General features: G+C 41.3%; 1 protein-coding gene across 3 annotated transcripts in view; it reads left to right on the top strand.

Annotated features, from left to right (window-relative positions):
- The window catches only part of RORA (RAR related orphan receptor A), a 700,240-nt gene that overhangs the window by 648,773 nt on the left and 29,082 nt on the right, over positions 1 to 22,385 (top strand). For all 3 annotated transcript variants that reach the window (XM_026518610.4, XM_057306299.1, XM_026518612.4), the window contains one exon: positions 10,089 to 10,174. In XM_026518610.4, coding sequence (XP_026374395.1) covers positions 10,089 to 10,174 — 86 coding nt within the window. The remainder of the gene's footprint in view (positions 1 to 10,088; positions 10,175 to 22,385) is intronic.

Below are 22,385 nucleotides of genomic sequence, written 5' to 3'. Positions count from 1 at the left end.
GACCTTTCCCTGGCTTGTTGTCCAAAGCTCCATTCTCCCTATTAATTCTAGGGAGATTTTGTATAGTGGGAAATAGCACAGAGGTGAAGCAGGGGATTGGGGCTGTGGGATAATCCTTCTTACCATCCTCACCCTGGGTCCTTGGACCGAGAAAGTTCTGGTGTCACCGACCTGTGTTCCCGTGGCTATGGAGGCATTGTCATTTTAGTCCTCTTTGGCATACTATGGAGGAATTAAATGTGTTTCGAAGGTTTAAAGTTACAAGTTATTTTCAATCTTCTGCCATGAATCCAGACTTGGTTTGATTAGAGAATTTTTTTTAAATGACATAATCTACTATTCAGTGCATAGTAACTGATCGAAAAACCAGTCCAAGCTAACGGAAAGAAGCAGTGGAGTCCTTGGCCTGGTAAACTTCGATGATGTAACCTGATTCTTGTTATTTTAACCCACTTCTGCATGTCTTAGTCCAGCGGGTTTTTGTGGTAGCACCATTGGGGTGGGGAGGGGGGTCATAGAAATTGTACGATCGAAATTAGCAATCAACGACTGACTTTTTAGGCAGATGTTAGCACTTTAAGGAGTGTTCTGAGGCAAACAATGTTTTGATTGATTTATTCAGTAAACTGTGATGCCATATGCTAAGTATACAATGGATGGGGCTCATATGAAGCCATAGAGCAAATAGATTTATACAAATGTCCTGTTTGGTATAAGATCCATTTCTATGTCAATAGGTTGTTCTGTCCATGGGCTGGTGATTGAACCACCAGGTCGGTTTATTTTTGTAACGCTATATGTACCTATTAAAAAATAAATAAAAGCTTCTGCATTGAGATACCAAGATGGTACAATGAGGCCAGTCTGAGGTATGCATAAGCAGGTATGAAGTTAAGAGAGCTGCCAAATGGAATGCTAGGTGTGAGAATTTCAGGGGTAATTGTGTAAAGTAAGATTATTTCATAAAATGCAGCAGTTCTAATATTTTGGGCTAAGCAGAAACTAGATAAGATCTCCAGATTTGGTTTGGCTTTAAAGATGTTCTTCTCTGTTGTTGTGAAAAACAGACTTCGGATGATGAAAGCAAAGAGCTGACCCCATTGCTCACAACTGCAAGCAGAGGAAGATTTAACCTAAATGGGGTGCAGTTGTTCTTGTTTAGGGGAAAAAAGGAATTGGTATCTAGAGTGAGGTTGATCGAGAGTAAAGATTAGATGCAGTTCTGTGACAGATGACATCTTTTCGGCCTAGTATGGTCCAGAAGAATGTCAGGGACACACATCTGTTGTTGGAAAAGAAGTTATTAGGGGTTTACCTTGATCAGAATCTAACCAATTAGTGAAATAAAATGAATTCTTTTTCCTGCTAATAGGAAATGACAGTTAATACACACGGAGAGACTCAAGAGAAGAATTTTTATGAGGTATTTCTGATCTTAAGGTCCTAGAAAATCTTCAGTAATTAAGTATTGAAAAGAAATGTCATTAATTCTAGAATCTTAGAGGAACCTTATCCCAACTGAGAAAAATCGGCCAAATGGCCAGTTACCTTTGTCTTGGTCCCTGATTGTATGTAACCCCGCACGTTCTCAACAACAAATATGCCTCAGTATTTACAAAGGTGATAGAGAGCTCAGATTAGGGAAGACAAAAGAGAGAGGTATTCGTTTTGCTGATATTAATGCCATCGTCTTTTATGGAGTGAGCATTTGTTCAGTGTTTGTCCACTGGATGACTAAAGAGAAGCTGCTTCTCTTGCTGTTCAAGTATTTTATGCAAGGTTGATTTGGTTATCGGGCAGTTACCAAACGAGGTAAAAAGTCAGTTACCTTAAACCCAGGTGTTTTGTACATTCCTGTGCAGTAGGAGAGTTCTCGGTAGAACTGGATCTAAACATCAAAGCCGTCCACTGTTCCTCTGTATGAAAAATCTGTCTTCTCCCTGGTTGGACAGAATTTCCCTGTCTAGGGACAGAAGTGCTCCTTTGGACTGGGCTTTTAGCAGAGATATGTATGCATCGGGGAATGTGAGTCAGGTTCTCTAGAAAGCTTAATCTAGTAAGGATAGGAACGTATTACAAAGGATTAATATTCAGTTCCCATTGTCAGACTACCTGCATATTCACAGAAAGCCACATGAGAAGATATGCCTGTCTTCCTTATTCTTCAGAGATTTCCTGCATGCCCAGCTAAGCTCTTTCTGAATTCATAGAGGGGATTCTGGCCGAGTGTTTTAACTCTTCTGCACTGAAGTCGTACGTGTATAAAGTCTTGAAGGAAATAGCCAAGTTCCAAAATTCCGCTTTTGACTTATTTTAGATTAAGTTTGCAAATGCTTGTTCTCTTGACTGTTAGAGGTGTGTTTATGTGTATGTATTTTGGAGGTACAGGCAATACTTTTTATTTAAAAAATCATTTTTTTAAAGCTGTTAAGTTTTCAGCAGAAACTACAATTAAAGAAGTAGGTGAGATACAGCAGTTTCGTCAAATACGGAGCAAGACTTTTTTTTCTCTTTTTAATGGGTCTCATTCGACAAGCTCCTTTGAGTCAGACATCAGCTTAATACCAAGGCTCAGAATGTCACAGTGTGACGTGTATGTTTATGGTTTAACATGTGGGAATCCTGCACTTTCCACGATGCCTCCACAAGACAGCACAAGCCCTGGTGAAAGTTTCGTTTTGGTGACTGCTTGTGACAGCTGCTCTGGAGTGGTGACTTCTCCATCTAACGTGTTCTTTTTTTTCTTGAGACTAAGATACGTAGCATCTGGACCTATTAGTCCCTCAGGAAGGCATTTGGGGAACCAACAATTAAAAAAAAAAACAACTAAGTCTAGCTAGCAGATGAAAATTACAGTTCTGTGTATTTTTCTTTATTCTCTTTGTGGAGGAGCCTGTTGTGGGTAGTGAGGGCACAGCGTCCTGGTCCTTGCCAAGAACGATATGCCAAGCTTCCTAAAGCTTCCCATTTATATAAGTCTTTTCATCTTCAAAGAGCTTTGCGAGCATTCATTTACCACCACCTGCCTGGGAGGTAAGAATTATTCCCATTTTATAGACGGAGGAAGTGGAGGTGTACGTAACTTGCTTGAGGCCACCCAGCAAGTGGAGGGTCAGAGAGAGACTTGGAAGGATTGCGGACTCCACTTCTTAGCTCAATCAGCCTGCAGCTCTTTCTCTCTCGTGTCATTTCCCCTTGGGAGCCCCAGATCGATGATAGTATAAATCTAAAGGCATCAAATAATCCTGAATAGGGAAGAGACACCAAGTCTGTCTTATTTGTGGCTGCCTCTACCATTGAAACTCTGGGAAATCCAGGCAGAGAGAAGCTGTTTCACCCTCCTGAGATTCACTGTCTGCATCTGTGGAATGGGGATGATAATACCCAGGGGCCTGCTTCAGAGCTGCTGCAAGCACCAAAATCAAAACACAATAATGAGAACAAAAACTTTAAAGTCTGTTAGAGAACTCTGCAAATATCAGACATTATTATCGTTGCCAGAAATGGCCACGAGGCTGCTGTATCAAAGGGGTAGGGCTTTTCTAATTAGGTGGCTAATTGCTTTGGTGATGTTCAGTGAGGATTAAGTACTGTTATGAAAGAATCCAGAATCAGTAGAAGGAAAGACTGTATCAGGGAAACATACTAGTATAATTAGTATATATTTAGCGGACACAATGGCAGAACACGTTGATGGCTAGTTTGGATAGTATACAGGTGGGACTCGGCCCTCCGCACCCCCCCACCCCCCCCCCCAAGGATCATTGAACGTTCCTGGGCTGTGGGACATAGCCATGCTGTACCCCGAGCCATGTGTCCAGGACAACTGAAGGTGCCGAACTGTTCAAAGCCCACAGTCTCTTCCCCTCCCACCATGGAGATGTAAGGAGAGCACTCTGCAAATCCTCTGTGGCCCCCAGCAGCAGCCCTGAGAGAGTGGAGGAAAAGCATTTTGCTCCCTGAGTTGTTCACCGCTAGGACGCACAGCACCTTTGCACAGTATAAAGAAGGCACCGCCCAGGCAAGGATGGTTTGAAAAAGAGGTGCTTATCTGGGCAAACAAATTAGAGCGAGGCTCCCTTACTCTGCAGCGGGCTCAACAGCCAGGTGAATTTCAGCCCCTCAGCGGGGCCCTACTGGGCAGGGAACAGTGTCCTTGGAACCAGGAGATGGCCAGACCCAGAGGGGCCAGGAAACGCTAGAAGCCGGGAGCTTTGAAAGCCGCCCCGGGTAAGCAGGTGAAGCCTCCGCCGCTCTCCCCGCGCCGGCCTTGACATGCAGGCCCGGCCGCCCGCCGTCCAGGTGCCGAAGTCTTTAATACCCCAGCAGTTTTAAACTGGGGATAAAATAAAGTGACTAATCCATAAAGGACTCAAGCCATTTTACTGAAAATAAAATCAAATGCCTTAGGGTTTTTCTTTTTAATCTTTATTGGTTTTTCTGCTTACAAAAGTAATACATGCTGGTTGTAAAAAATTCAAACATTGGAGGAATATGTAACATAGCAAGTGAAAAGTCTTCCGTGTTCTCAGCCCTCCAGAAGAAAGACTGTCAACAGATTGGTGTAAAAGATAGTTGTTTTTGTTTTTGTTTTTTTAAGCAGTAGTTCTTGACGGTTTTTGCAAGACACACAAAAGTACATAACATTCCTCTGTGTCACATACCCTCATGGCTATACCCAAGGTTTGGCCATTTCCTGGCAAGCCAGCAGTAACCCCGCCCTGTTCAGTCCAATTCAAGAAAGTATATGGTTATGCAAGTGAGCTAGAGTGAAAGATATTATTGGGGTAACCGTAGGTCCCTATTAGTTTATTTTTTATATGAACCAATAAAAATTTTATTTTTTTTTTTTTTACTATTATTAGTAACACATTGCTTGGGACACATACCACGACTGATTGCAATATACTGCTGGGTTGTAGCAGTTAAGTGCCAGTGTTGTAAAGGATTGCCGTGGTGGCTGGTAGGAACCGCCTGTCATATTATTTGGAGGATAAGCAGCTTTTCTCTATCCCCACTTTGGAAAGGGCTTAAAGTCTGCAGAAAAGAATTTCATTTCGCTATAAGGCAGGATTTCTTATCAACAATAACAGTAATAATAACTACTACTTACCGAGTGCCAAATATTTCTAACAACTGTGTGATGTGCATAGAGAGAGAGAGAGAGAGAGAGAGAGAATACATGTATACAGTAATCACTTACGTGCTACATCACTTATACATTGTATCACTGAATCTTCAGATATGAAACTGAGGCTCAGAGAGGTTAAGTAATTTGCCCAGCCTTTAAAAATTGTTAAACATTGGCGTCAGTCATCTTGAGGTCAAAAACTACTCGGAATTTTATAAAATGGAGAAGAATGGTCTAGAAGGTTGATGATTGCTTACAGTTATAAAGTACTAATAAGTAAGGTAACTCCCAGAAAGATATCTTGGTCTCAGTTCTGAGTAGTTATGTCAGTTAAACCAAATTACGTGTGCTGTGTCCTTTGCGTTCCAGGTTAATGGTGGCATACTGATAGCGGTGTGTTCCTGATGTTGTTATTGGAGCAATTTACCTTGGCTGTGAAGTATGGTGGGAAAAAGGGAAAAAAACTACTGAGTCAAACAAAAATGATAAAATGTGCCCAAATCCCAGCCTTACGTCTTCCTGGCTCTCTGACTTGGGGCAAGTTGTTTAGCCTCTCTGAGCTTCCGTTTTCTCATCTGGAAAATGCAGATGATGGTTATGATGATGATGACGGGAGCCCCTCGCTTGTAGGGTATCGGAGGAATGGCTGTCATGCCTAACACGTTATAAGCCCAAGTACATGTTGTATGTTATTGGTTATTAAAAATCCATTAGATTATCATGACATCACCTTTCACCCATAGAATGGGTACAACTCTTGTCCAATTGTATTTTTTAATTCTTTGGGAAAATGGGTATTTTCCTCTGGGCCAAGATATCTCCCCAAAAAAGGTCCTGAGGAGTAAATGAGGTGTTGAGAATGTCATTGTCCATGTTCCTGTCCCTTTTATAATTAAAAGTAAAAAGCCAACCTTTTACAGAAGTACAATGCTAAGCGACAGCCCAGCCCAAGGACCACTTGGCTAATTAGCACACTTGCTTCCAGGATTTCCTGACTCCCCGCTGCCACTTGTTGTCGGCTCCTTGAAACTGCAGAAATTTGCCTCTGCAGGTGTAGAGAGCGTGCTTGAATTACTTAGGGTGCATGAGAGAGCAAATTATTTAGGCAATAGAGCTGAAAATGTGGGCAAATTAGAATTTTTCATAGCAAGATTGTGCATTGTTAAGCCAATTCATGATTATATGCGTGTGTCTTGCTTCAGATATTCCGCTACACAATAAACCTCTTTGGGGCGATGAATATGTATGTGGACTAATTTAATCAATATACTTGTGACAGTAGTGGTGTCTGACAGAACTCATCCTTTGAAATTCGGGCTGAGTTAATGTGTGCAGTATATATATGGGCCAAGACTCATAATTTGTGTTAAAAGAAGATTATTTTGAAAAGAAACAACACTGTTAGAAAATGAAAAAAGCCTGAGGGATAGAAAAAGCAAAGGGCAAAGGGATTTTTGTCCTTTTCCCTCTTGTTGGTCTGAAAACTCAAATTTAGGGAACTAAACTGCTTTCTTTTTGAAAAAATATTGCAAGGCATTTTTTTTTTCTCATTGATACATTTGAATTCTGTAAATTGACTACAAGGTGGAGGAAGTGGCTTTTATGCATTGTTGAATTAAATGGAAGGTTGAGTAAGTGCCCTGGTCCAATCTGCAAATGTTTGCTTTCTGGAAATACCAACACATGTGATCAGATCACATTCAGAGAGTTTGCTTTTTGGAGCAGGTGGATTTTAATCATTTCCTAAAGAGCACTTGCAACTGAAATTGTCTTCTGAGATAAGAGAGCCAACCCAGAGGGTAAGCTAGTTGAATAGTTTAATCTGACCAATCAGAATACTTGAAATTTGCTTTGGAGACCCCTCCCATCACCTTACCATGAGATTCCTAGCACAGCTTTTCTAATTCCCATTCTTTGGCCAACATTGTCCACAGGAGCTAAGCACAAACAGAGTGGGGGGTCAAAGGTCTAGGCCCATGGCCCCTGCTTGGAAATACAGGTCAATCTACAGTGAGTCCATTCATACTAAGCATCTTGGCCTCCATAAATCTTGGGAAATACTCTCAGCTTGAGTGCCCTCCAGATGCGAAGCCCCTGGGAGCAAGGCCGAGTTTGGGAGCCTGACTCAGGCCAGCAGTCCTATGCAGTGGTTGACCCCAAACGCTGGGTCTGTGCAACAGCGACCCTCCCGCCTTCCCCTCCACCACCACCTGCCGCCCCCACAGCCAGGCCACGAGTCATTCCAAGGGTGGAAGTGCCAGACTAGGATCCCAGGGCCACCGCCATCATGAACAGACCCTTCCATGCCAGACCTCCAGATCACCTGCAGGCTTACAGCAGCCATGGGCAGGCATTTTGGTCCTGCCTTAAACATCGTCCTTTCACTTCTTGGGCATTATCCACCAAGAGCCCAGGCAGAATGAACAACAAGCAATACATTATTTTCCATTCGATCTGGATAGTTTTACACAGTGTTCCCAGTATGGTCTGCCCAGGGCCTTCATATCTTATAAAGAACTAAATAGATGTGCTTGATCTCTCCATTGTTACCTGGAAGGAAGGTAACTCCTGAAAGGCCCAAGTTCAGTGCTGAGGTTGCTTTAATTGCCTCACATCTTTTTGATGCCGACTTAAACTACAGGGTTTAGCGAAGTTTGTCTGTGTCTGATTTCTGTGATTACGGCTTGAGGTAAGACATAAGCAAAAGCAGCTCAGTAAGTCTTTTTATTTCACATATAAATTTTATTTAATAGATGGTCCAAGTACTTTATGTTGCCTAATTATTCTATTCCTTAGGGGTTGGGGTGGAGGAGGCTGGTTCTCATTACAGACTAGTTAATTCCTGTGGGAAAATCCAGGCCGTCACTCTCAGCTGATAGCACCTTTCAGAATGTCTGTACCACGGCTTGGCTTTTGTGTCTCGACAATGCTGGACGTAACTCTCTAGAACTACAGACAATATGTGACACAAAACTTGGCCTTGACTATATTAAAAACACTGGAGGGGCCATCAGTGTGAAGCATTGTTAGAGTTCAGATGTCAAAAAGAATTTCCTTGAAGAAATCAAACAGGACACTAGGATGAGGCAGACTTAGAAATTATCATTTTTGCTAAATGTGATCTTGTGACATCTTAAGCTGTGGAACTCAGAATAGACGGCATACAAAGACACCATTATTGACGTATTAGAAAGCTTACTCCTTATGGGAAATATATTGGATGTAAGATTTTGAACAATCTCTAACTCTGGACGGTGAACCTCACTGTGTCAACACTAAAAGTAATTGACATGAGGGCGCCTGGATAGCACAGTCGGGTAAGCATCTGACTCGGTTTCGGCTCAAGCTGTGATCTCAGGGTCATGAGATCTAGCCCCGCGTCAGGCTTCGCACTCAGTGTGGAGTCTGCTTAAAACTCTCTCCCTTCTCTCCCTCTCCCTCTGCCCCTACCCCCTGCATTCACTCACTCTCTCTCTCCCTCCCTCACTCTCTAAAATAAGGAAATAAATCTTTTTTTAAAAAGTGATAGACACGAAAAAGGACTCTCCTTCTAGAATAGCTTGCACTCCCTAAAAGTCACCACAGTACTTGCACTAGGCCCCTTGAAAGGAAGTTAGCAGGGACACGCGGTTTATAATGAGGTTAAATCCAGTAATTTAATGTATACTGTTTCTGAGTATTGAATGCAAACATCGCATCAAATCCAAAGTAAATGGCTGGAAATTATTCCAGGATGTGGGATTACACTGGAAGGAGGAGCGGGCTGTGCGTATATGTGTTTTACTTACATTGTGCAACATATTCCTTGGATAAGTCATTGCTTTGTGTAAGGCATGGGGCTAGGTAGGGACTATATGAAAATGAAGTACACTTATGCTCTTACAATTGTGTTTGTGTGTGTGATTTAGTAATCTGACATGATATCCATAGCAAGAACCATGGAAAATGAAACTTAGCATAATTGGAACATTCCAGGTTCACTGGTGAACATCGCCATCCTTTGTATACAGCTCAGTATTGGTCTTCTTTGTTTCACATATAATTTATATTTAATAGGTGGGCCAAGAACTTTGTTTTGCCTAATTATTCCTGAGGTTATTTTTTTTAATCCTTAATGATGTTCTTTCCAACCAACTGTGCTCAAGGTATATTGTGTTTGCTTAGAAATGTGCTTTGTCGTATTCGAGAACTTTGGTGTGATATCTATCAGTCACTGATTGGGTGGTCTTCCAACATGAGGCAGCTTCAAGTAATCAGTTGATTAGAAACATGCACACTGTACCAGGCAATCAGTTTCCAACATAAAGAACTGAGAAACTACAAATACTATTCGCCAGGATTCACTATTATTAAATTCAGATAGGCTGTTAACTTTATGGTTGAAAGGTTTTGATCGTACACAAATGGGCTGATTTTTAACACATGCCAACTACATTAATTGAAAACGATGATTAAGGCGTTCTTAACTTGCCAGCATATGTAACTTATTAATATTTAGAATTGAATCATTTTCCTAAGTAGTCTTGACTTTTTGGAATATATTTTTTTTCCCTACCAGTAGAGCTACAATGCTCAGCCAAGACAGATTTACGACCTTTTAAAAATAATGATGGAAAATGAGATCGGAGGAAACGTTTTAGTATCTGCTTTGCTCTGAGGCCTACACTGCGAGCTTTCCAGTTCTTGAAGGCTTTGAAATGCTGATTCCAGTCTTCTTGTGGGTTCTTAAACACCTTCTCAAATGACCCATTTTAATAACCCGAAAGCTATTATATAACGAGCAGCCATAATTTAGTCCAGGGCTCTAGGGGGACCCTCACAGTTCAGCAATGAATAGTTAATGCAGTATAATGTTTAGCAGGTTATTAGTTTTCACTATACAAATGCTGAACAGGGAACGCTTTTATAAGGTGTTTAAAAGAAAATGTAATTAACTGGTTGCGTGCTTCTGTTGCAGCTCAAATTGAAATTATTCCTTGCAAGATCTGTGGAGACAAATCATCAGGAATCCATTATGGTGTCATTACATGTGAAGGCTGCAAGGTAAGGCTTTTTAATTGTTGTTGTTTCTATTAATGTTAGAATGAATCTTTGTGATGTGACTTCCACTATGTCGACGAATTCAACTCCTCGGCATTTTGAGTGATGAGAGATGACAGGACAGAATAAATATTTTGGTGTGAAATTACAATTAAGAAAGTCATATATATTTTTATGTCTTCCGTCAAAATAACAGGAGGCTAGAGAAAAGTATTCGAGCGTTGCTTTTTTGTCACTTCCAATCCTAGAATTGATGGACCCGATGAACGATACCTTGGGTTATCTTTTTTTAAAAAAGAAATGACTCTGGATTTCTGTAGTGTCCCTGTTACAAACTTTATAAGAAGGTATTTCCAATAGTTCCATAGGAATGTGATTGAAGGTCTTATTGTTGGCATACATATGTTGATACTTCTGGCCAAATTATGGCAAAGCCATTGGAAAGAACTGGGTTCTGGTCCTAGTGCCATCACAGGTCCCTCTTGTTGTGGGCTTGTCTTAATCTTTTAGACTCAGTTTCTTCATCTATAAAGTGGGCATAACACCTGTTCTTCCTACCTCTTAGAATTATTCCAAGGATAGAATGAAAAGCTGTAAATAGGGGCGCCTGGGCGCCTTCAGTTGGTTAAGCGACTACCTTTGGCTCAGGTCATGATCCGGGAGTCCCAGGGTCGAGTCCCGCCTCCGGTTGCCTGCTAATCAGGGAGTCTGCTTCTCTCTCTGACCCTTCCCCCCTCATGCTCGCTCTCTCTCTCTCTCACACACACACACAAGTAAATAAATGAAATCTTAAAAAAAAAGAAAAAAAAGCTGTAAGTAAAAGTCCTTATAAACTGAAAAGTGCTGTTTAAACCTAAATATTATCCTTCTTACTGCTCTTGTTACTATTCTAATTATTACTGATGCCGATCGGGAGAATGTGTTACGGCACATGCATAACTTGGGAATGGAATAGAGATGTTTATCCTACTCATTCAAGACCTCCAAACCCAGATTGCCTCTGTTATTCAAATCTCAATTTATTAAGATTTAAATCCTCCTGCTTATATTGGAAGGGCCTGGAGACAGCTTATAGGATAAAACAGTGCAAAATAAACAGGCGAGAAGCTATTTAAACATGCAGGCGGCTTCTGAGACAGTTGATTGCCAGTGAACCAGGCCTGAATTAGCCCTAAGGCCTGTTGAGGCTGTGGCAAAAAAAAAAAAAAAAAAAACCCAAACCACGGTTTGGTTAGCTTTCCTTCAGTGAAATTAGAAAATATAGTGTCATAAAATACAAAATCACCTTCAGACGCAAATAACTACTAAGAGACTTCAGGGAAATTTGCCTTGTAATTTCCGTAAGCCTTTGTTTTACTGTTAATCTTTGTAACGTGCCACTTGTACGTGTTCGGATGCTTCATAGTGATCCCGTCTTGGTGACACTCAAGCTTTCTGCACACCGCCAAACACACTTTTTGCTTTTTTAATCACCTGACTTTTAGGAATAGGGGGCTTGCTACTTTAAGGGGATTTTATAGCAACCCGCAAGGCCTCAGGTTCTAGATTACCAAGAGAAAAAAAAATGATGTCCTTTTACTTCCTCAACTTGCCCTCCCTCAAAATTAATCAGTTAGGTAAATAAAAGTAAACAAAACAAAATCCACGGCCTGGCTTATGCCATCCTGGGACAACTGTCATCCCGTTGACTTTCAGAGTTAATTCGGCTGATGTGGCTGGGCACCTGTCGCCCTTCACCCTCACCCACTCTGTGTTCAGACCTTCTCGTTCTGGTACAAGATGGCGCAGCCTTTCTTGGGGAAGGGTATACAGACAGCAGTGGCCTCCCCGGCACCAGAGGTTCCAAGCAGACTTGACTCCGCATTATCACCTAGTTCTGTTCTTAAGTGGACAGGGTCCTGGGCATGAGCACGTGTCCCCTCACTCTGCCCCAAGAAACTGACCACTCTCTCTGAGTCTTCTAGGAATGCCACGTTTTAGGTGCCGACTAAAAGGAGCACCTCGGAACCGCGTCTAAGGCAGGGCCGGGGTGGGGTGAGGGCTGCTTGGCGTGAAATAATGCAACAGTTCAGAAAATTTTTGAACAACCTGCTGTTCAATCAAATCTGGACTGAGAACCGCTGGGTTTACACAGGCAGAAACAATGTGTGTTTCTTTTTACCCCCATGTTTATTTATGACGAAAATTAAACCCATAAGAACACAAAGGGCAGCTATTATTTTATCAGGGTCATTTTTCTAGATCCCTCTCCGATCTTGTACAGGCTCGATGCCAAAGTGTATTTTGGTGATCTGTGATTCTGTTCTTCTGTCCTATTGACCTTATACAACAGAAATCACAGAAACAAGCTTTTAAAACTTAATTTTATTAACAGATTGGGCCTAGGCCCAGTCTGGAACCTATACAGTGTATGTGTTTATATTTGATGCATATAGTATTTGCTCCGCAATTATAGTTTCCCTCTGCTATAATTAATATTTTTACTTCTGGCTGTGGTGAAGTCAAGAGACTTCTGCTTTTGCCGTTGGTGTTAATGATTTATCATGCTCTAACCAGGTGAGAGTGGTTATAGCATCATAAATTATAAATAATTTATCTCTGTGATAGAATCACTAGACATACGGAAAATTTCTAATTATATATATAAATGGATACCTAATGAAAAGAAAGTGACTCAGACATTTTCTGAGCTAATCATTTTGTGAATGTATTTTAAATTGCAAAGTCAACCACCTGAAACCATAAGAAACCAAAGAACCTATTTAATTGCTGAAATGATTATGTATTTTACCACATATTTGCTCAGGTAAGCATTGCACATAAACCGCAAGAATGATGCCAGTTTGGTAGCTCTTTTCTCTGGCTCCTGGGTATTCCCAGCCCAGCTTCTGCAAGTCCCCTTTGTTACCTATGGAGAGACAGTATTGTGGTATGCTCATGCTCTGACTTTGGAACCTGGCTGCCTGGGTTTGAATCCCAGTTCTGCTTTCCCAGCTTGAGCACCTGCCCAACCTTTCTGCGCCCCTGTCTCCCTATCTGTAAAATGAGGATAGACGTTGTAGTTACTTCCTGGGGTTATCACATGCATTTAGGTAATGCACCGAGAAACGTGCCAGCCATATAACCATCGCTCAGTAACTGTTGGCTGCTGTTACGATCATCGCTAGCCAAGTTCCATGTGCTTGAGTCATGTGACTCTAGTCAGATATCATTTCCAGAACATGGATGGGTCCAGTCCTGATATTTTTGTGACCATTTGCTATTTGTTATGTAGATTCTGCTACTAAAAACAAAAATATGAGCACCCCCTTGGGGCCAGGCACTACGTAAGCACTGTAGGGGATCCAGAGTCGTAGAAGACCTGATCCACCTCAAGCAGTTTATGGTCTAGTTGTAGAGATGAGGTCTGCATAGGAGCAATGCAAGAACCAAATCCTAGGTTTAATAAACCAGAAAACATTTTAAAAGGGGGAGATTCAGAAAGAGATCCATTCATTTAAGGTCAATTGAATTTTGACGAAGATGTCAGTTGAATTCAATGAAGAAAAGTGGTCATTACAAATAATATTGCTGGAACAACTGGACATTCATATGAAAAAAAATTAACTTTTATGCCTCTCTGTGAAAGCAGATATTGACTTAAAGAATGTCCTAAGCATAAAACGTAACTTTATATTTCTAGAGGAAATCATGTATATTTGTAACAGTAGACATACAAATATTTCTCAGACCACACACTGAAGTCCTTACCTTATCTTTAAAAATAACAAATTGGACTTGATCAAAATTAAAAACTTGTACCTTTCAAAAGAGATCATTAGTAAAATGAAAAGGCAAGCCATATACTGGAAGAAATAAAAGAAAGAAAAACAAATAAATTTTAAGATAAAAGGACAAAAATAATAATAATAAAACAATAACTTGAATAATCTCTTCACAAACACTGGACAAGGAACCAGTGAACGTGTGAATATATTCTCAACATCTTCAATCATGAGGGAAATATAAGTAAAACCACAGTGAAATACCGTGACATATTCATCCGAAAGGCTAAAATTAAAATAGAGCAAAACACGCAGAAAAACAAAAACACTGCAGAGAAGATGCAGGGAAAGTGGTGAACTTTCCAGTCTCCTACATTACTTGGGGGGTGGTGACATGGTACAGCCCCTTTGGAAAAAGGTGGTAATGTGATAAGTTATCAACCTAACGTAGGACCTAACAACCCATCCTACGTAGTTACTCAAAAGAAACAAAAGCACCTGTCATAGAGAGACTTTTATCTGAATATTTGTAGCACCTTTATTCATACCGGCCACAGACTGGAAACAACCCAAACGCCCATCCACTGAAAAAGGGATGAAAGAATGAGGTCCATAGGATGGAGTGCTGCTTAGCAGTGAGAGAGGGTGTACCAAATTGCACACACAACATTATGGTGAGTGACAGAAGCCAGAAACAAAAGAATAATTACTGTATAATTGCATTTATATGTCATTCTAGAAGAAGTAAAAATTTTAAATCTGTAATGGCAGAAAGCAGATGTAGTAACCTGGAGCCGAGGTAAGAAATGACTGCTAAGAGAGGACACTTTTTGTGACTTGTGGCAATGTTCCGTCTTGATTGTGGAGGTGGTTCCGACAGGTGTACGCATGGCCAAAATTCATCAAGGTGTGTCTTAACAATGGTGTGTTTCTGTATTTCATTTATGCCTTGGTGAAGTGTACTTAAAAAATATATATATATATATAAAAGAACTAAATCCTAGAGTAAGGCTACAAGCTATGGTGTGGCACGAACAGCACATGCCCACGAGGCAGCAAAAACCTAGAGGTGGGGAAGTCTTGCTTATCTTTTGGGGACAACATACAACAAAGGAAGCAAAGGGTCACTTTCTGTGGATGGTGGAAAATAAGGAAGAGTATGCCGTTCCCAAATTTTTAAAGGCTCTATTATTCCAAGGTTTTTATTAAAAAGGTACTGTACTTGTTCTTTTTTTTTTAAGATTTTTTTTTTTTATTTTTATTTGAGAGCGAGAGAGAACGCACACACAAGCATGGGGGAAGCAGAGGGAGAGAGTCTTAAGCAGGCTCCATGCTGAGTGCAGAGCCCTCCAGGGGCTTGATCCCACAACCCTGAGATCACAACCAACAAGAGTCAGAGGCTGAACCGACTGAGCCATCCAGGAGCCCCTACTTGTTCTTTTGAAATAATGAGGGAACAGTGTACCAGCTTTGGTCATGTCTTGAATATTGCATTTCAGAAAAACATAAAATCGAGGCGTGCAGGGGCTTAGGTCTGTCACTAAACATGTTTCTGAGCTCTTGGAACAGAATTTAGTCCCAGACCTGGGTGAGCAGCAGGAGGGGGTGTGGGGTAAACTGAGGCAGGCCTGTCTGGGAGGAGGGGGCAGACCATGGAATGGGCAGGCAGAGGAAAAGGCCAGAAATAAAACAGAGGCTATGGATGTTAGGGTTGAGGTTCAGTCTTCAAAGTGAATAAAAATGCTGAAGTGTTTATAGAAAAATGACACCGGTTGAGGTTTCCTTTGAGAAGTGGTCCTATTTTTCATTCCACTTCCGTTCCTAGCTTCCTCATTAGATACAGTGGCTGCTCAGATGATGATGAAGAAAGATTTATCTCACAATAAAAACAGTTATCTATATCCTTTAGACTTTCTGGATCTACGAAAGTTTCCTTTTCCACCCAGCGAAGGGAGAATTTGGAGTAGTGTCTTTGCATTAACAGTATGCAAGACTCTTAACTATAGGGAACAAACTGAGGGTTGCTAGAGGAGAGGTGGGTGGGGATGGGCTAAATGGGTGATGGGCATTGAGGAGGGCACTTGATGTAACGGGTGTTGCATGCAACTCACGAATCACTGATGAATCACTAAATTCTACTCCTGAAACTAATAATACACTATATGTTAACTAAATTGAATTTAAAAAAAAAAAAGGAAAAAAAAAACCCAATATGCTGTCTGAGATTAACAATGAAAAAGCCTTTTCAGAGATACCCAGAATGCAAAATTGGTACTTTTCCCTTTTTTTCCCCTGAAAGAGTTAAAGCAATTTCTAGAGGTTTGTAGGTATTTGGCTAAAAAGAAATGTCCATAAATATTCCATTTAGGCTCAAATTGTTTTTTAGAGGAGTGTAATATTTTTATTTCAGTCATGAAATGTCACTAGCGTTGGACCAATTTTATCCGCATTTCAGCATTGATATATTCATGCCCACCATTTTTATTTTAATGTTTTATAACACCTGGCCCCAATATTAGAGCTAGCCATTTAAAATGAAAATTAGACTTGGCTGTTACTGCATCCTGTGACATCAGAGTTTCAGTTCTGTTATATACCAGGTGATAAGAAAAAATTTTCGTTGCGCTCACTCTTCCAGTCCTGTGATGAGATGCACAGGTTAGTAGAATGTGTGAAACCCCAATGTGCATCAAGATGATTTGGATTTTTTTTTTCTGTATTTTTTGTTTCTTTGTTTTGGTCTTAATCATGTCTCAGTAACTGCTGCCCTTCCTCAGCTCACAGGCAATGCTGGGCTATTGGCCTTGATGTCAGTAGGGCTCTAACATAGGGTCTGGCTCAGGGCGGGGCTCCTCACGCTCGCCTGGGGATCACCGCTGTTGAATGTGTATATTTGGATTGAGTCGGAGTGTGGCAGATCACAGGACGGCAGAGCAGACATCTACGCTTACCAAATATGACACATGAGGTCAGCTTTAATCAGAGATCATTTGCACATACAATCCTACAGGGAGGCCAGTCATTATTGAAGGGGAAAGTAGTTCAGGAGATCTATGATGTCATGATTTATTGCTACCAGCTGTGTGAGTGTAGCGCCGTACCAGCTAACTTCTGCGAATGAGGTGGCCTATTCTTTCCTGAAGAACAAATTCCCTTCTTCATTTGCTTCCTTGAGGATGATTATTCCTGCGCCCCCTGTTTTAATTCTGTCATTTCCTCTGCCTCTTCCTGTCTCTGATTTTGATCTATTCATGCCCTCTCCTTACCCCTCAGTAAAATTAAATCGATCAGTTATATTCCTCCTTAACTTTAAATACTTAACTCTCTGCCCATGTTTATCCAAAGATATTTCTTCTCCCCACCCCCCATACGTCTGAATATTCTCAACAGAAAGTTGCCCAGAGAAATAAATTTGTAACAGTTAGTCATTTACAGAAGGGATTCTCTGCTATGAGAGGGAGGCGTAACACCCACCTCGATGGTCCCCCCCAAATTCCAATTTTTTAGTTGTATTGGAAAATACAATAATTCAGGCAGGCATAGGAACATTCATAATAAATCATAGAGTTATGAATAAATCTTGGTTGTCAAAAGCAAATGTGTAGCCGTTCCAAAGCGTCTGCCATTAGAATTCAGCAAGGCAGCTGTCAGCTGTTTTCTTGTAATTAAACAGCCAATGAACAGCTAATTAAGACATATGTGTATACAGAAGTGGAAGTGGGTATGTTAATGAACTGTAGGAATCAATTCATTAAGTGAAAATTGTCAAAAGACCAAACATCAGATCAGCATTTCAGCCTCTGGCTTACTGAGTAGGAACCCCAAACAGGAGGGGAGCCCCCTCAGAGCAGGACCCTCGGAGCACCTTCCCAGCCACACCCATAGTTCTCCGTCCAGCCAGCCCACACTTTGGGGCAAAATTATTAATAACTCCGATAGGAAACGCCGTGTATATTTCAAAGCTTTTTATTGAGTGCATCCAGCAAATGAAACTGTTTTCTTACCCGTATATAAACGTGGTATTTGACACCCTATGAAATGTCACCTCCCTCTCCTGCGTCTAAACTGTCATATGGAACTTTGACTACAGAACTGAAAAGTGGGGCTTTGGGGCTTGTTTGTTTGGTTTTGTTGTTTATCTTGTTCCGTTCGATCTGCCCTACGTGTTTGTCTCAATGCTTTTTTGGTACTGTATTAAGAAGTCTATGGCATTTGGAATAAGATGCGTGTAGGGTTCAGCAGTTCAAATCCTGACTCCTCCCCTTACCTGCTGTCTGACTTCGAACACATGGCTTAACCTCTCTGCACCTGAATTTTCTCATTGTAAAACAGATCTAGAAATACTTACTTTGCAAGGTTGATATGAATTGCAGATCAGTAATGTTTGCCAAGTGTCCTACACGGTGCCTAGTATTGAGTATATGTTCAGCATATGATTGTCACCATGGTTTTTAATTAGTACGGTCACTTTTCCCTCTGGTCATTCATTCAGCAAGTATTTGTTGATTTCTCTAAGTACTGGGTTAGCTCCTGGAAACAAAGAAACAAAGCAATCAGTGAGGGAGACCTGGCCATCAAGGTGTACATGGGAGGGGCAAAGTCAGAGAAAGTGGTTATCTCTCTGAATCCTGAAGAGAAGGGGAGAGCTTCTGCAAGTGGGGGTGGAGTGGGGGAGTTGGGGGATTGCCCTTGGAGGAACTGTGAACACAGCAGTTGAGGCTTGGCCAGAGTGTGACTTTGAAAAGAGGACTGAATGTAGGAGAGAGTTGCCTGGACGGGTGGTTGTAGCCTGACCATCAGTAGGGAGCCATTGAAGGCTAAGAAGCAGGGAAGAGACCCGATCAGGTTGATGTTTGAGAAAAGGTCTCCAGTAAGTGTGTGAAAATGAATTGGAGGGAATGTGAATGGATGCAGGGAGACCTATTGGGAGGCTGTATAATAACCAATTTGGGAGATGTTAGGTATATACACTTGAGAAAATTGCAGTAAAGATGGAGAACAGTAGAAGGATTTGAGAAATAGGAAGATGGCAAGAAACAGCCTAATATGGTGACCGTGTGGGTGCAGGAGGGGAGGAGGTCGGGATGAAGTGAAGCCTATCGCTCTGCCTTGAGTAATTGGGATGAAGTTGGTCCCTTGACTGAGCAAGCAGACACTGGAGGAGAGGAGGCCAGGAAACGGGCAGTGGGCTGGGATATGTTCTGTTCTGGAATGAAGATAAAACCATTCAGTTGAAGGGACTGAAGAATGTGTGTGTCTGTGGGGCAGAGCAAGGGATGATAGAACTATAGAAAGCCAAAGCACAACTTCGGGTAGAGGCCCATCCAATGAATCCAGGGATTCATTCAGACAGCCTGATGGGAACCTGGCTTGGTCCAGTCACGTGCTGGTCAGTTTTTAACTGAGTTTGGAAAACAGTGTCTATCTGTCTGTACATAACTTCAACGTATATGTCACTGATGTAATGTCACACAATTCACGAACAGTGAAATCTGCAATATTCTGTTCTCTAAACTTCATATAGACCAATGATGCTCGCCAGGGGCTCTCAGTAATTTTTGCTGAACTCCTACATCCGTACCTGTGTTTGCAGTTGATGAAGGACTGCGGTGCCAATATGAATGTTGATATTTTCATTTACATTAATGAATAAGAGGAAAGTGAAATAATGAGGATGTGTTTTGGAACTTAGTCATTCACCAGTGATGACATGAGCAACCTCCTTACTGAATCAGATAATAGTTTTTAAATACTGGAAGAATATTTCCTCAAATTTGTTGTGCTCTTCACAGTGTGATGGCTACAGACATTGTATACTTTTACCTTTAACCCACATTAGTGCTTTCTTTATCACTTTTTAAATCTAGACAATAAGCAGCACAATTAAATCAAGCCCCAATTTGTAGCTTTTGCCAGTTTCTGTGGCATAAACACTCCCAGCACGTGGTCAATTTCAGGCCTCCCAACGTGACCTCTCAGTGAATGCAGAGCAGGGAAGACATAGCACACCGTTACGTAGTGTCCTCACGGTCCAGATATAATTGATGTAAATATCTTCAGGAACATGAGAATAGCAAAGTAATAAAATAATAATAAGTTAATTTTAAATAATGGTTATATTTATGATTGGTTCACAAAACTCCTGAAATTTTAACACTCAGCTCTTGCGGTCTGGAATGAGTCTTTTCCCATACGCCATGGCCTCAGTCCCAGTCATGGGGAACTCCAAACTAGTAGGAATGAGGAACAATTTCATAAAGTCAAAAGTTAGGCATTAGAAGTTTCCAGACGATGGAAGGCAGAAATTAGAAATAAAACTCTATGAAAGGCACTTTGCAAGGCTAAGGGAGTAAACATTGGAGAGTTCTCTTTGAGTTTATGGAAATCGATACAGACGGTGTGTATGAGGAAGTCAGGACTGTGTGATGTCACTTCCCTTAGCCCAACACTTCAGGAAAGACACTTAAGTGAGAGGGGACTGTACTTAAAATTAGGATACTGGACTTTGAGTGTCAGCACTAATACTTACCAGGCATGAGACAACCTTAAGTCACTAACCATTCTGAGCTTCCTTTTTGTTATCTACGAAATAGGAATACTAGAGCAGATCTGTGGTTCCTAACATGGGGAAGGCAGTGGAATCTTCAGGAAGCTTTGTTAAAATATTTATCATATAAATTGATACCTTTTTTTTTTTTTTTTTTTTTGGCCTGCAAAAATGGCACCTTCATATTGTTCAAACTCTTATATATGTTCAGTACTATATCCCCAAAGGTTCTGGTTCAATAGATTTCAGGTGTATTTTTTTTAAAGCCTCATGGGTGATTCTGATGCACCATCTGTTTGAGAACTACTGAACCTGATAATCTCTCAACTTCTTCAGTTCTAAAGGCCTTTTTCTGTTATTCTAATGAGGTATTTGCAGTAACTGCATGGTGGTATGCTGCCACTAGGTGGTGATAGTGTGCCACAGTCACATCAAGTTCTGCTCCCCTGGAATTCATCATGGTGGCTCTCTGCCCAAGCCCACCAAGTTCACAAGGGCGTATCTCCATGTATTTAGACATCCATAAAAAGTGAACTTTTAAGAAAGCCAAAGAAGTAATTCATTAGGTCATCTTTTGGCAATAAAACTCCAAAACTGTGAACTTAATATCTTTTCTAGCTAACTCATAGCTTCCGCGGTTTCTCTCTTCTTCTTACATACCTCTTCAGTTCCACCCAAAACGCCATGCACTGGCTTGTGCTGCCCCTGCTCTCTGTGTGGCCTCAAACTCCCCAAGCCCTAGAACTTGTGTCTCAGCTCACTCATTTCTCCCTGGGACTCTTTCCAGGGTTGCTCCCCAGTCAGTAGAGACCCTGCTTCTACATTTATGAGTATATTTCTACCTTTAGATGGGAAGACACCTACCATATTTTCTACCTTTCTTTCTCCTCCTTCTTGCTCTTCTAATCCTCCTCCTTTTATGTGTTCATTAGCTTTAAATATTTTAGTTTAACTTCCCAAATCCTGAAGCCCCTGAGAAATCCCCAGGAATGCTGAAATGAAGAGAAAGAACAAAAGAAAGAATGAAAGAAAGAACGAAAGAAAGAAAAAAAAAAAGGAAGAGAGAGAGAGAGGAAGGATGGGAGAGAGAGAAAAGGAAGACCAAGCCCTCATTCTGTCCGAAATATAAAGTTCAGGGTTTATCTGAGTCACACAGGCTTACCCTCTCTCTCCCTTCATAGCTCTCACCTTATAACCCCACTTGACCCATCCCACATGGTATGTGGTAGCTCTCCTTCTGGGCATGACTCTGTTGCCTCAGTCCAAAAGCAGGATCTCTTCTCTGGCTCTTCGCCACTCCCAGAGCTTTCAGCAGGCACTTGCTCAACTGACTCAGTGTAGAATAAATGGTGTTGTGAAGAGCAAGGTGTGTCTATTTGCGCTCCTGCTTTCCCCAAACCCTTCAAAGCTGAGCCATCTAAAGAAGTATAGTTCTTTTTCAAGTTGATAGCTTGGAAGCCAGACATTAGTTCCAGCCTCAGTGCTCAAAGCACATGTGGAATGCTTCATGGATTTGCCTTGCAATTTATGGCGTAATTACTCAGATACCTTTCATGACAGAGGTCTTGAGTTTCGCCGTGTCCTTGACGTAAGTTTGTTGTTGTTGTTTTTGTTGTTGTTGCTACTGTTTTATTTGTTTTCCAAATCTCTCCCAATAAATTAGAAATAAGTAACGTGAATAAAAGGAGACCTAATGCTCTGGTCAGAAATGAGGGAAAACAGTGAGATCATGAGACTGGTTTTTTCATGTGACTCCAAGCCCCATCAGGAGGTGGCTTTAGGAAAAAAATCTGCAAAATGCCTGGGCAGTGGCCTTTAGTCCTGCTAACAGGGCTGACCTGAAGGAAAACAGCAATTTCGGAGTAGATGAGTCTTGCTACTTTATTCATACCTGTCTCTTTGC

The sequence above is a fragment of the Ursus arctos genome, unplaced genomic scaffold, assembly GCF_023065955.2.
Source record: "Ursus arctos isolate Adak ecotype North America unplaced genomic scaffold, UrsArc2.0 scaffold_36, whole genome shotgun sequence".
Lineage (NCBI taxonomy): Eukaryota > Metazoa > Chordata > Mammalia > Carnivora > Ursidae > Ursus > Ursus arctos.
Note: the sequence above shows the minus strand (reverse complement) of the source record. Positions and strands in the feature narration are given on the sequence as shown.